At 38.6% G+C, this 14,020-nt stretch overlaps 1 protein-coding gene across 7 annotated transcripts in view; it reads left to right on the top strand.

Annotated features, from left to right (window-relative positions):
* PPHLN1 (periphilin 1) overlaps positions 1 to 7,301 on the top strand; it is a 42,488-nt gene extending 35,187 nt beyond the window's left edge. For 6 of the 7 annotated variants that reach the window (XM_081957192.1, XM_081957195.1, XM_081957193.1 and 3 more), the window contains 2 exons: positions 2,757 to 2,897; positions 6,579 to 7,301. In XM_081957192.1, the coding sequence (XP_081813318.1) occupies positions 2,757 to 2,897; positions 6,579 to 6,770 (333 nt within the window). In that variant the 3' untranslated portion in view covers positions 6,771 to 7,301. The remainder of the gene's footprint in view (positions 1 to 2,756; positions 2,898 to 6,578) is intronic. The other variant, XM_081957198.1, reaches the window with a different exon arrangement.
* The last annotated feature ends 6,719 nt before the right edge of the window (positions 7,302 to 14,020 follow it).

Below are 14,020 nucleotides of genomic sequence, written 5' to 3'. Positions count from 1 at the left end.
GCCAGAATTTCTTCTATCCTAACTTTTTAAAAAAGAAATATAAGTACACATTTTCAGGGAGTGTATCATGTTGGTATAATCCACAAAATTCAAAAAATAGTTATATATTCCTAAAGATGCAATAGAATTCAGTTTATGAGAGTTATCAAATATTACCCTTAGTTACATCCTAATGAAGAAAAATTAAGTAGCATTGAAATATAAAAAATACAGGCTGTAACGATGTTATATGGAGTTAATAAAAGTAAGCAAAACTGTCATGTATGAGCTGAACAAACAATCTTCTCTTCCCACACAACCCAGATGGCAGATTTGAAAGTCCTAGTTTTTAATCAATTGGATAACATAATATTTTCCAGTTTAACCAACTATGCAGGTTTGCTTAATATATACAGGTAGTACTTAACTTACAATGGCAATTGGGTTTCTATTGGCTAAGCAGTGTCAAAATGTAATTACTTAGCAATTGCAGTCCTTGCACTTCCAAATGCCATTGTTAATCAAATCTCACAATTAGGTGAGGCAACTTCCTGCCAGCTTCCCACAATCAAAATTAGTGGGGAAGCTAACAAAAAATTGCAAATGCCAGGCTACTAGGCAGGTAAGTGGCTGCTGCTAAATACGGAAGGGAACAAGAGGGTGTGTGCAAGTGTAGGAAAGGCCCAATGAAGGGCAAGGAGAGTGCAAAAGAGGTAATGCGTGCAATCTAAGGAGATGCACAGTTGGGAGGGATGCCAGGGGGTGCAGTGCAAGCCGGGGATAGTGCACAAAATTATGTGTGGTTGGTGTGACATGAGTGGAGAAGGGCTGGGGCAGAATGAATAAGTGGAAGAGAGTTACTCTAATAATCCTCAACCTTCCCCATTGACTGTTCTGGGGAAGTCCAACAGGGAAGGTTGCAAAGGGTGATCACAGGGTACTGCAACCGTTTGTAAGTATAAACAAGTTTCCAAGCTCACAGATTTCAAACACGTGACCACAGGCCATATAGAATTTTGGCACTTACAACTATAGGAGCAATAGTTCAAAGCTCAAAGACCAACTGTGGGAAAGGTTGGGTCCAAACAAGAGGCAGCAAAGGATGTGAGGGCGATCTGGCTGCGACATCTGTCACCCCATTGATCACCAGGGTTGATTTGGCTGATCTGTCTGGCTAGGCAGGTGTCCCCTTCCTCCTTCACTGCTCCATGTGCGTCCCTCCCGAAGCTGCGTGCTCAGTGGAAGAGGACCACCATCCCAGATAGAAGGAATGTACCAATCTTCGGTCAAGGGTATATGATAGCTGCGCTCCGCTGCTAGAACCTCCAAACAAGCTCAAGGAGGCAGCAAAGGCAGCAAAAAGAGTATAAAAAGAAGACAGCAAAGGCAGTGAGCCACTTCTGCTTTGGTAGCTGGGTGCAAAAGTGAAAGATTAGTGCAGGGAACAGGGAGAAAAGACAAGCAGTACAAACCTGCGGCTGCTTGGTGACCTGTAAGGCAAGGTGCAGGTTAGCCAAAAGTCAGATTGCCGGGGGGGGGGCTCAGCAGATGGGAAAATTGGAAGCAGTTCCTTACCTTACTGAGGCTTGGATTTGGGTAGGTACTCAGTTCATGACCCATAATCTTGGTTAATGGTTACAACGGCAAACATCATGATTACTATCATAAGTTGCTGAAGTCACATGACATCTTGTTTTACAAACAGACTGACTTATGACAGATTCCAATCCTGGTTATGACTGTAAGACAAGGGCTACCTATTGTTTTGGACTATTTTAATGAGAAACAGAAGGTGGAACGGTGTCTTTGATATTAAATGTACTTTCTTTTATTTTCATCCCCAGATCTGATATTATTCTTATCCTTACATACCAAAAATGATCTCCTATCATTTTTTTCTTAAATAATCTTGCTTAATTATCTGAGTAAAATGTTTCTTTAGTGAATGATTAGGCTTTTGGCATTTATTTAAAATTTGATCTCAGAAAGATTGAAAAAAAATCAGTTAGTTCAAGATCCAGATTGTCACCAAAATGCAAAGCTGTTTTCCAAAGAGGAGAAAATGTGCTTGAAGGTTAGGCAGTGAGGATTGCACAGCTTTTGTTGAAAAGATCTGGAAATATGGACCTCGTATTCTTTTCAAATTCCTCATTCTTCTTCCACAGTAACTCTATTACTAAAACTGTATATACTCCTCAATATAATTTGATTTCACTTCATTTGTACTCTTTGCTTTATGCATGTTTAAAATCTGAAAGGTAATATCTTAAAATTTATTTATTTATTTATATGCCATCTTTATTATTTTTATAAATAACTAATGGCAGCAAAGATAACAATACTTTTTCCTCCTGTTTTCGTCACAAGAGCAGTCCTGTGAGATAAGTTGAGCTGAGAGAGGGTGACTGGTCCAAGGTCATCCAGTTAATTTTTGTGGCTAAGGTGGGATTAGAACTCCTGGTCTTCAAGTTTCTAGACTGGTTTTCAATCACTAGACCAAACTTTCCAGTGTAATACATCTGGTTGCTATCACAATACATAAGATCTGAAATATGTACTGTTTACCCAATGATTTGGGTAAACTAGATATTTTGGTATCTAATTTAATGTAAGTGTACATACATATTTCATACGTAGAATAAATTTGATTGTTTTTTTAATGTGAACTGAGGATTGCTTGAAATACAAGAATGCAGTTAACTAATGACAATTATTTAACTTAACAATATTTCATATAATGGGTTTTAGCCACATAAAATTATTCTTCACTTTTAAAGGCCACATCCTCAGATCCATTATATATAGACCATCATGAAGAAACAGGTGCTAGTATAACAGACAGCAATCAATTATTTGAAGACAACCATCATGTTAGTCGCTCAAAGGCAATTGCTCAAAAGACAAAGGAAATTGAACAAGTAAGCCACACTTTGCTTTTATGAATATTTGTGAGGGTTTTTTTTCTCCAAATTAACTTTGCTGTATAATTTGACTAAAAGTTTAACTGATGTACACAACATAGTTTAAGATGAAATAAATAGCAAATTTATTAGAATGACTTAAATTTCTAAAATAAATCTGGCACCTTCGTTTACTACAAAAAGGATTTAATTGCTTTTGTTATTTTTTTGTTTTTTGTTCTCAAATCAAAATCACACATTCATTAGATTGAAAATATAAAGGAATGCTTCGTGGGGTTAGCTTGTTTCATGTCCTAATAAGTGTTCATTTTAGGAAGTATAAGGTTGTATTTTCACTGTAATTTGCAACTTTGTCGTGACTATATTTTGGAATACTATTCAGTAATGATTGTCTTATGGATTTGTGAACATCTATTAACTTTTGTGGTGCAATTGAGTAAATGCTGAGACCAAAACATATTTCTTCACATCTCTATTTAAATTTTTAACTCACCTTCCTTCTTTAAATCATCTTACACTGTTTTTAATTTCAATATTTGTTACTGGAAAAGTAGAGTAAATTTCTTATGAAATAGGATTATGTTTTTACAGCATAGCATGCTAACAAGAGTTTAGAAATAAGGTGAGACTGGAGGCAGCTACTCTTGCTAGTCATCTATAGAAGGAAGCAATATAGATCTAGAGTCCCTTTTATGAAGCTGTAGCAACAACTGCTTGGATCCACATCTAATTCTGATTTATTGATTGGCCATGAATCATGGCTAGCTAATTAAATTAAATAAGGCTAAAAAACTTTTGTATGTAATGTTAGCAGTTGTTAGCAATTGTAAGAAGGAATATACCGTATTAATTCTTCCAAGTAAGATCAAGGTATCTATAATGATAACTATCTTGAATCCCATACATATAAATCATTAGCAAAGAAACAAACTGCTTTGTGTCAAATATACCTGTTAGTTTTTCCACCTGTTTCTCAATGTAAATTACATCTTTGCAATTGTGTAGTTGAATTGCTTTGCCACATAGTTGTTGTTTTTTCTGGAAGAAAATGCAGTTTGTAGAATTTTATTAGAATTTTGGAATGGATGTTTTAAAACGTCCATTTCTGTCTCCAGTAAAGAAATGGGATATAGTTCCAGGGCTGCACAGTGAACTCCACCCAAGCTTAACCCACTATATCCTTTACATGTGTCTAAATTAAAACTCCTTCCTATAAATCTATAAACAGAAAATCAGAATTGGCAATGTGTTTCTAGTTAGCAAATAATGCTAAGTAAACAGTTTTAAGATAAACCTGCACCCTTCCTGTTTTTAATGGAGAACAATTTTATTATGGAAGAGATTTAGAGGAAACAGTTTTCAGATAGTTTGTTATTTTTATTGTAATTACTGGAGGGTGAGTCCTTCTTATAGTGAAAATTGAATTATTCTTTGTTGTATTTTTAAATGTTTAGTTTTGCCTTTTTATATTTTACAATCAGTAAAGACATTTTAAGTTGAAAGAGTCATGTCTAATCATGATTTATGCCATCATATGTTTTTTGGCTTATATAAGGAGAAATAGGTCCTTTAAATATTGTGGAAATCCTGTGACCTATTTCTTGAGGTAGTAATGCTTATATGAATATATTGCTATAATTTTACTATGATTCATTTCAGTGAGACAGTTGTGGAAAAGCCGTACTCAATTCCAGCACAACTATAATAGTTTCTTTGTTAAGTCTCAGTTATATAGATTGATCTGCACAATACAGGTAGTCCTCATCTTACGACCACAATAGCAATAGCAGACTTATATACCACTTCATATTGCTTTACAGCCCTCTCTAAGTGGTATGCAGAGTCAGCATATTGCTCCTAACAATCTGGGTCCTCATTTTACCCACCTCAAATTGATAGAAGGCTGAGTCAACCTTGAGCCTGGTGAGATTCGATCTACCAAACTGCTGGCAGCCGGTGATCACCAGAATGAGCCTGCAGTACTGCACTCTAACCACTGCGCCACCAATTGAGCCCAAAATTCCAGTTGTTAAGTGAATCACTATAGTTGATAAGTTAATATCCTGGTTGTTAAGTCAATCTGGCTTCCACATTGACTTTGCTTGTCAGAAGATTGCAAAAGATGATCACATGAACTTGGGACATAGCAACGGTCATAAGTATGAACCAGTTGCCAAGCATTTGAATTTTGATCACATGATCATGGGAATGCTGCAACAGTTGTAACTGTGAAAAGCTGTCATAAATCACTTTTTTCAGTGCTGTTGTAACTTTGAACAGTGAACTGTTGTAAATTAAAGAGTATCTGTATTATTATTCAGGTTTAAAATTAGAATATTTAATAAATGGTTCTTCTCCTATACTTCTCCTTCTATTATTTACAAACCTCACTCATCTCTCCTCCCATTCAAAATGGAATAAAAATAATAACTTGATCATTATCTACTTTACACAAGAATTCTATGCAACTCTTTTAAAAATGTTCTTGTATATTAGATATATTCCCCATATGTGCCATTATCCCCTTTTGCATTATTTTGGTGAATGTTTGGATTCTGAATTAATTGGCATCTCTGAAGAAGTTTACATATTTATTTAAAATATTTATATAGCTGCCCATCTCCAACCAAACTCTCAGTGGCTCTCAATCAAGAATTAAAATAACATAAAAACTGCATTAAAACTCTTAAAACCATAAACATGAAAAACAAACAAAAACCCCTGGCACTATGTCTAGCTTCCAAAATGCAATCACGTCATCCTATCCCAGTGCTTGGGGGGGTGGGGGTGGGGGGAAAACCAGGTCTTCAGTGCAATTCAGAAGGTTAGGAGGGTAGAGGCCTGCCAAATTTCAGGGAGAAGAGTGTTCTGCAAGGCAGGGGTGGCCATGGAAAATGCACTAAAAGGTCCTTCCTTGCCAGTCTTCTCAAGAAAGCAGAACTCTTGAAGAAAGCCATTTCAAAAGAAAATGTTTATTGGAAGGTTGTGACAGAAGAGATGTCGGTAGGAAGTAACTTTTCCCGCTTGAAACTTTAGATTAAACCATTGCAACAGAGCCCCTCCCAAAGTCCAATACATCATTGAGTCAATCCCGGTGTGTGAAGATGTTATGGGAAACCCAGACTGAGAAGGTGATAAATGCTGGTCTCCAAGGAAATATTGCTGCTCTTCTCCTGAGATGAAATAAGGCAGCTGCTCCAGGCACATTCCTTTTCCCCTCCCAAGGTCCCATAAGTTTCAGCAAAGCAAAACAAGAAATAGAAACAGAAACCCCCTACAGAGATCCCTCTAAGCTTTCCCTCTTCCACCAGAATAGAGTGACTATTGTGGTGGGGGAGGGGTTGGTGCAGCGGCATTTGCTGCCGCCACCTGTTGCCGCTGCCATTCACCACTGTCGGGGAACATTGGAGCCTTTGTTGCCAAGCAGCTGATCGGCGGTTGGATCAGCCTCCTGGAATACTGCCGATAAGCTGTTGTAGACGGTGGGGATCACCACCGCTGCCATTTGCCACCACCACCAACCGCTGCTGCTACAATGCCACCACCTAGAACAGCTAATCAGTGGTATTTTGGGAGGTTGATCCAACCGCCAATCAGCTGCTCCACAAGCTTTAGTTAAGTTTGAGGTAGATACTATAATGTATTTCATTGTATGCATTTTTAAAACTCATTTTTTAGGTATACCGACAGGATTGTGAAACTTTTGGTGCTGTGGTGAAGATGCTGATTGAAAAAGACCCTACATTAGAAAAACCTGTTCAGTTTTCTTTGAGACAAAATTTGCATGAGATTGGTGAGCGATGTGTTGAAGAACTTAAACACTTCATTGCAGAATACGATTCTACGAGTCAAGAATTTGAAGAAACGTAAGAAAAATTATGGGTTACTCATATATAAAGGCTACCTGATTCATGGATGCTAATCTTCTAAATTTGTTCATCTTGCATTTGATCTCTTCATAAATTTGAATTAATTGCAAAACAACAATATCATTTATTTAGTTGATTCTGTTTGGAAAATACATTGAATATATAAATTTCAGTTCATGTCAGCCATATTTTGAAGATCCTTAGCAGAAAGCTGCTCCAATTATTGAAACAGGTTGCTGAGTATGACAGACCATTTTGTAATTTTATTGATATTGATGAATGTATATAAAATAAATGTGCATCTGTATTTATATAAATTTTACATATGTGTTGCCTTTGAGTAGCTACATAAATTTGATTGGAAACCATTGTTAGGACAGTTCCATTAAGCTTAGTGGTTTTGTAAGTTGAAATAGCCTGTATAATTAAACTTCTTCAGAGTTAGTATCAACATTTGCATTTTTTTAAAGCTTTGTACAGTTGTATAAACAATATTTGTCTTTAATGGAAAATATATATTCTTATTCTCTTCTGCAGTTTCTGTAATTTCCACTACACTATGGGATATTATTTTTAGAAACGGGTCTAGTGAAGGCAGCAACAAGTGTTTTCAAAGTATGAGAAGTGTGTGATTCATCATTTCACAAATGGTAGAGTAGTTCAGACAAGATACTTCCCATAATTGTGGGGTAGAAGAGTAAGTAAGCTCATAATTGCAATTCAGTAGCTAAGCTTTATCCAACATCACTTTGTTATATTCATCTGTTACAATTAGAGAGTAGGCTACTTGAAAGGATTCTTCCCAGAATTGCAAAAAGGCTGGTTCCATTCACATATCATACTCTATAAAAATGATTAACTGCCTCATGGGCAGCAGGATTATTTATTATAGTTGTCACTGTTCAAGTGTACTTTCCACATATAATATACAGAACAACTTTGGTCCTGTAAATTCAAATGTTCTTTACTCAGTAATCTTACCCGGTGTAAGATTATTTAATCCTAAAGTAACAAACAGTAACAGTTTCCTCTGTTTAAACAGATGGATGATTTGGAAGCAATTCTTCATGTATTCATAGGAATGGAGCGAAACATGGTGTATATGTTTGTTGTTTAAACCCATAAAATGAATAAACATACAGGTATGCTTCTGAACACTTAAATCTGTCCCTCAGTTTGCCTCAACTACTTTGACAAGTGAAAGAGACTGTGAAAGTTTTAACTGAAAGCAGCTAGAACGTACTGTATTACATTTCAATGTTCTAACCTACACACAGATATTGAGAAAAAATATGGAAATAAACCAAATTTATAAATTATGAAAAATTACAATTACAGAAATCCAGTTATTAGAAACCGAGTTAAAGAATTTATCTCACTGACTAAATAGCAAATAAAATTCAGCAAAAGCCAGTAGAAAATTATATCACTTGCATGCTGATGGAACCTGAGGCTACTTAAGATAAGTTCAATAAACAAATCAATATCCCACTAAGCAAAGAAGCTACAAATGTAGATTTGAATTCAGTGGACCATTAACCATTCTTAGTAGAAAGCATGGTATAATTTTATTTAGTTGATCTTAGAAATAACATTCGGCTGATTGTGAAAACATTTATTTTTTGGTTGTTAGAAGAATATATTGGGCGATATAATAATCTATCAAGGTAGGATGAGATTAACTCACTCTTCAGAATGGCTCATCAGCCTTTATTTAATGCTACTTAACCAAGCAGGATATAACAATGTTTTCTGTACAAATCACAATTAACAAAGCAATGTTATCTATTTTAGGTTTAGAACCTAGCATTTACATTTAACTTAAAAGTATAATGTTTAGTTCAGTTTATACATGCCAGTTTTACTTGTTTAATTTACACAATTTAAAGTTTATTGACCCATAAATAATTCTTTAATATTGTGAACCATCACTGAAACATCATTTACATAGCTCCACCATGCAAACAGAGCTTTACTATCAAAAATTAAACATTTCACTATAAATGTATGGATATTTAACAAACTCCTGCTTAAACTAAACTGATGTTAAACCTTCTAACAAAATTATGTGTCTATTTTAAACAAATGCCTTGCAATTCAGGAATATAAAAATAGTCAGATAAATCTTAATTTTATAATATATACATTAATTGTACTGTTAAATTATGAATACAAGAAACTAAAATACTTTATCAGTCAACTCTTAATTGCTGCTCATACTACATTTGAACCCTGAGATACTGTTCCGAATATAGATTCTCACATATTTTCATAAGTTTTTAATTTAAGCAAATTCAATGACATCTTATTAATTTTGAAAGCAAGGCTTATTAGCTCACATCACTTTAGTTTTTACAAACCATAGATTAAGATTATATTAAGCAAAATTTGCCTGAGATTCACTCCCATGAAGATGAATAGTCAATTTGATAAGCAGTTATGTCCAGCATAGAACCAGATAATTGTTGCTTGGTATCAAAATGGTTAGGTTACATTAAACATATAAGATAAAGATAATGCAAAAATCAAATTATTTGCACATAACATTAAATGGGCAATTGTTACCGTCTATGGTCATATTCCCACAGAGGGTAATAATCTGCCATGCATAGGACCACCATTTTTCTTTTTGGAGAGACTCATTAAATTGGACAGCTTGTTTTTGCCAGAAGCTTGAATCGATCCTTTGGAAAATATATTCCTTTTATAAAAATATTGCATTTCTCCCTTCAAAACAGAAACTTTTGAAATTAGGCGATCTATATAAAATCCTAATTTCTCATACTGCCAATCTATGTGGAAAACTGAGGAAAGTTTCCATCATCCCTATAGCCATGTTAACCGAGTTGATGGGAACAAGAATCCAATAAAATCCAAAGTCCAGTCAGGGACAATTTCTAATGTTTATTTTCCTTGAATCTCAAGTTCTATGCAAACTAGAATAGTTCTAAACAAGCTAATCAATATCAAAGGTTTATTATTATTTTTTGATGTACTACCTTAAACTGCTTTCAAAGCCTTGACAAAGAACACAATTTTTTCCATATTACAGATTTTGCTGAGATTATTTATTTTTTTATTAAAGAATTTAATAATTTTTACAAATATTTCCCCAACCCTACCCCTCCTCCAACCCTCCCTCCCCCCAACCTCCCAGAGCAAAATACAGGGTATAAACATTTAACAATCATACACTAACATAGGCTAACTAACTATAGCATCCTACCTCCTCTTGTACTTTAACTCCCCTTTTATTAAACTAACTTTAGATAAATTGTAACATTCCTTGTTCATTCATAAGCTAATTGGAATTTCTTAGTCCGATATTTATTTTGAATATAATCAATCCATCTTTTCCATTCCAGCTTCTATTTCTCATCTGAATAATCCTTCAAATATGCTGAGATTTTGGCCATCTCTGCTAAGTTTAACGTCCATTCTTGAATAGTAGGCAGTTATTCCTTCTTCCAGTACTGCGCCACCAACAATCTTGCTGCCGTTATTAAGTTCAAAATCAAATTAGTCTCTATAGCTGTACAATCTGTAATTATACCTAACAAGAATATCTGGGGAGTTAACTTTATCCTCTTTTAAAGAGTATTTTGAATAATCTACCATATTTTTATCCAAAATGCTTTAACTTTTTTACAAGTCCACCATACATGATAATACGTAGCGTCAGCACAATCACATCTCCAACATTTAGATTGTAAATTCAGATATATACAAGCTAACTTTTTGGTATCTAAATGATATAGAACATCTTATAAAAATTCTCTCTCAAGTTTTGAGCTTGCATAAATTTTACATTTCTTATCCAAATCTTTTCCCATGTTTTCATCAATATTGGTTGTTCAAAGTTTTGTGCCCATTTTATCATGCAATCTTTAACTAACTCTGTTTCCGAGTCTATTTCTATCACTGTATTATGCAACCTTTTTATATGCATTTGAGTCTGGTCCCTAATTTGTTTTACCAAATTATCCTCATTTTGTATGATACCAATTTTCTGCTCTTTTTTCCATTTAGCCTGTAACTGTCCATACTGAAACCAGGTTTGAATTACCCTTTCCTCTCTTAAGACATTCAAGGGTTTTAGCTGTAGTACACCTCTTTCTATGTTAAGAAGTTCTTTATATGTAATTACGTCCTGTTTTTGTTCTATACTTATATTCTCTATCGCGTGTCTGTGTACTACCCACATAGGTATCTTATCTTTTAACTTGTATTGATATTTTTTCCAGACACGCAGTAGAGCATTCCTTAATATGTGGCTTTTAAAAATCTTGTTCACCTTGTCATATATTAAATAAGCATGCCAACCATATACCAAATCATATCCCTCAATATTCAATTTTCTATCCTCTGTTAAATTAATCCAATCACTAATTGTTGATAAAACTACTGCTTCATAATATAATTTTAAGTTGGGCTTTTTCAGACCTCCTCTCTCACGTATATCTTGCATTATTTTAAGTTTTATTCTTGGTTTCTTCCCTGCCCAAACAAAGTTATTAATACCTTTCTGCCATTCTTCCAAATTTGCATCTTTTTTGAGTATTGGTATCATTTGAAAAAGAAATAAAAACTTAGGCAAAACATTCATTTTTACTGCTGCTATCCTTCCCAGTAAAGACAATTGTATTTTTTTCCGTTTATTCATCTCTGTCTGCATTTTATACCATAATGGTTCATAATTATACATATAATTTCCCATTTGAGATTATGATATAAATTCCTAGATATTTAACCTTTTTAACTATCTCACATCCTGTTACTCTTTCCAATTCTTCTTTTTGATTTATACTCATATTTTTAACTATCAGCTTTGTTTTCCCTAAATTTATTTTAAACCCGGATACTTGACCATATTGATTAATTATGTTCATTAAACCTATAGCTGATTTCCCCAGTTGGGTTAGAGTTACAACCAAGCGAGCGGGCTGGGCGGCGGGGCTTCCGAGCGGGCGAGCCAGCGAACCAGCGACAGCCAGGGAGGCAGCGAGAGCCGCTGGGGAGGCGGACGAACCATGGAGCGGGTGGGCCGGAAGTGGCGACGCCGGCACTGCTGAGGGCCCACCGCTGCTGCGCTGCCCGCCCGCCGCCGCTGCTGCTCCCTCAAGCAGGCGGCCGGGCCGGGCGCAGGCAGAGAAGCTGTGAGCAGGCCTCGCGCGCTCGCCCTTGGGCCTCCCGCCACCACGGAGAAGAGGCGGTCTGCGCTGCAGCGCCGGAAAACGGACGCGAGGCGCTTGAAAAGGAACAGGCGACGGCAGCGCTGGACTCTGTCCCCGGCAGCGTCTCTGGAGCGGAGACCAAGTGGCCAGAAAGAAAGAGAAAGAAACGCCTGTTTCCGGAGGAAGGAGGAAAAGGCAGGCGGCGAGCGAGCGGCTCCATTCCCCACCCGCGGGGAGGGAGAGCGGCGGCGCAGATAGGCCCGACGAGGCGGAGGCGAAGGAGGCGCAGTTCGATTGACCCCCGGCCGCGGCGGCCACCCACCACCACCACTACCCGCGCCGCCACGCTCCCCCCGCGCAGAACACTCTGTACATGAGGCTTCCCTTGGGACGCGCCCGAAGACTGCAGCTAGTCCAGAACGCAGCCGCGCGGGTAGTCATGGGGAGTACCAGGTACTCCCACGTAACACCTCTCCTGCGCGAGCTGCACTGGCTGCCTGTAGTCTTTCGGGTGCGTTTCAAGGTTTTGATTACCATCTTTAAAGCGCTCCATGGCATAGGGCCTAGCTACCTGCGGGATCGCATCCTCCCACACACATCCCTGCGGCCAATTCACTCTCACAGGGAGGGCCTTCTCCTGGTGCTGTCCACGAGGCAATGCCAAAGGGCGACACCGAGGAGTAGGGCCTTCTCTGTGATGGGCCCAACCCTCTGGAATGACCTCCCCCCCGACATTAGAACCACTACTGACCTCCGCTCCTTCCGACAGAAATTGAAGACACACCTGTTCCGACTGGCTGGTCTGGCATAATTTATAACGTCTACCTCCTGGCATACACATTTTTACTAGTTTTTAGAGGGATTGTCTCTTAAATTTAATCTTATATGATATTGGGATTTTAAATTTTGTATATTCTGATTTATTTAATTAGCTGTACAGTTTGGCATATTTTATCCTTCTCTCATATACGTATTTATGTATCTATTTATTATGTTTTAATTTGTTGTATTTTGATACGGACTGTACACCGCCCCGAGTCCCTTTCGGGAGAGGGGGCGGTCTATAAGCGCTAATAAATAAATAAATAAATAAATAAGGCAGGATGGCGCTGAAACGCATCAACAAGGAACTTAGTGACTTAGCTCATGACCCACCAGCTGAGTGTTCTGCAGGCCCGGTTGGAGATGCGCCATGTACTCAAGGGCAGACCTAATTCTATTGCGGGAGTCCCCCCTCTCGCAGGTCTGCCCCTCTGCTCTTACGAGGGCCCACCTCGATGAGGGATACAAGGAGGAGCTTCCAGCGATGGCGGTCGCCTCTTGAGCTCCAGGAGTATCATGGAGCTCCCGACCGGGTAGGGGATTGCTGCCGGCCCCCATGTCATCGGAGGGGGCCGAGAGTTGGATAGCCCGACCACCCAGGCATGTTTTGGGCTTGTTTTGGCCTGCCAGGGTGGTCGGTGAAGATCAGAGGGAGAGGATAAACGGAGGGCTGCAAGCGGCTAGGAGACAACAATGGAGACGGCGCGGTGCGGTTGCGCTGGTGGCGCGGGCGCCGACAGCCGAAAAAGCCGACAAAAAGCCGGAAGAAAGTAAGGAGGAGGGGGCGAGAGGCTCCGGAGGCACCGAAGGCACCGGAGAGACTCCAGAGACACCGGAGGGCACCGGAGGAACAACGGGGCGCTGGAGAGACACCAGAGAGGTGAGCAGGGCTGGGAAGCAGCCGGAGGCAGCTGGAAGAGACAAAGTGAGACGGCTGCGGCGACGGACGAGTGGAGGGAGCCGCAACCAGGGACTCCTTTAAGATATTTTGCCATTCCTGGCTGCTCCCATGCCCCTGCTGGGCCCTGCTAACGCTAGTAGGCTAACACTAGGAGCCAAGCTACTGGGCCAAGAATGCCCCCCCCACCCATCGGGGGGGCCACATCCACCTGGAACCAGCTGAACTATCACCTACCCTTTTACCATCTTCTACCACCTTTGCTTTCCTCCACCATCTGGGATATTCAAACACTTCCCGCCCTCCCCCCCCCTTCCTCCAAGTACCATCTGGACACTAAACCCCCCCCCCCGTCCT

This window comes from Natrix helvetica, assembly GCF_964273705.1.
Source record: "Natrix helvetica genome assembly, chromosome: 6".
NCBI classification, from domain to species: Eukaryota; Metazoa; Chordata; class Lepidosauria; order Squamata; family Natricidae; genus Natrix; species Natrix helvetica.
Note: the sequence above shows the minus strand (reverse complement) of the source record. Positions and strands in the feature narration are given on the sequence as shown.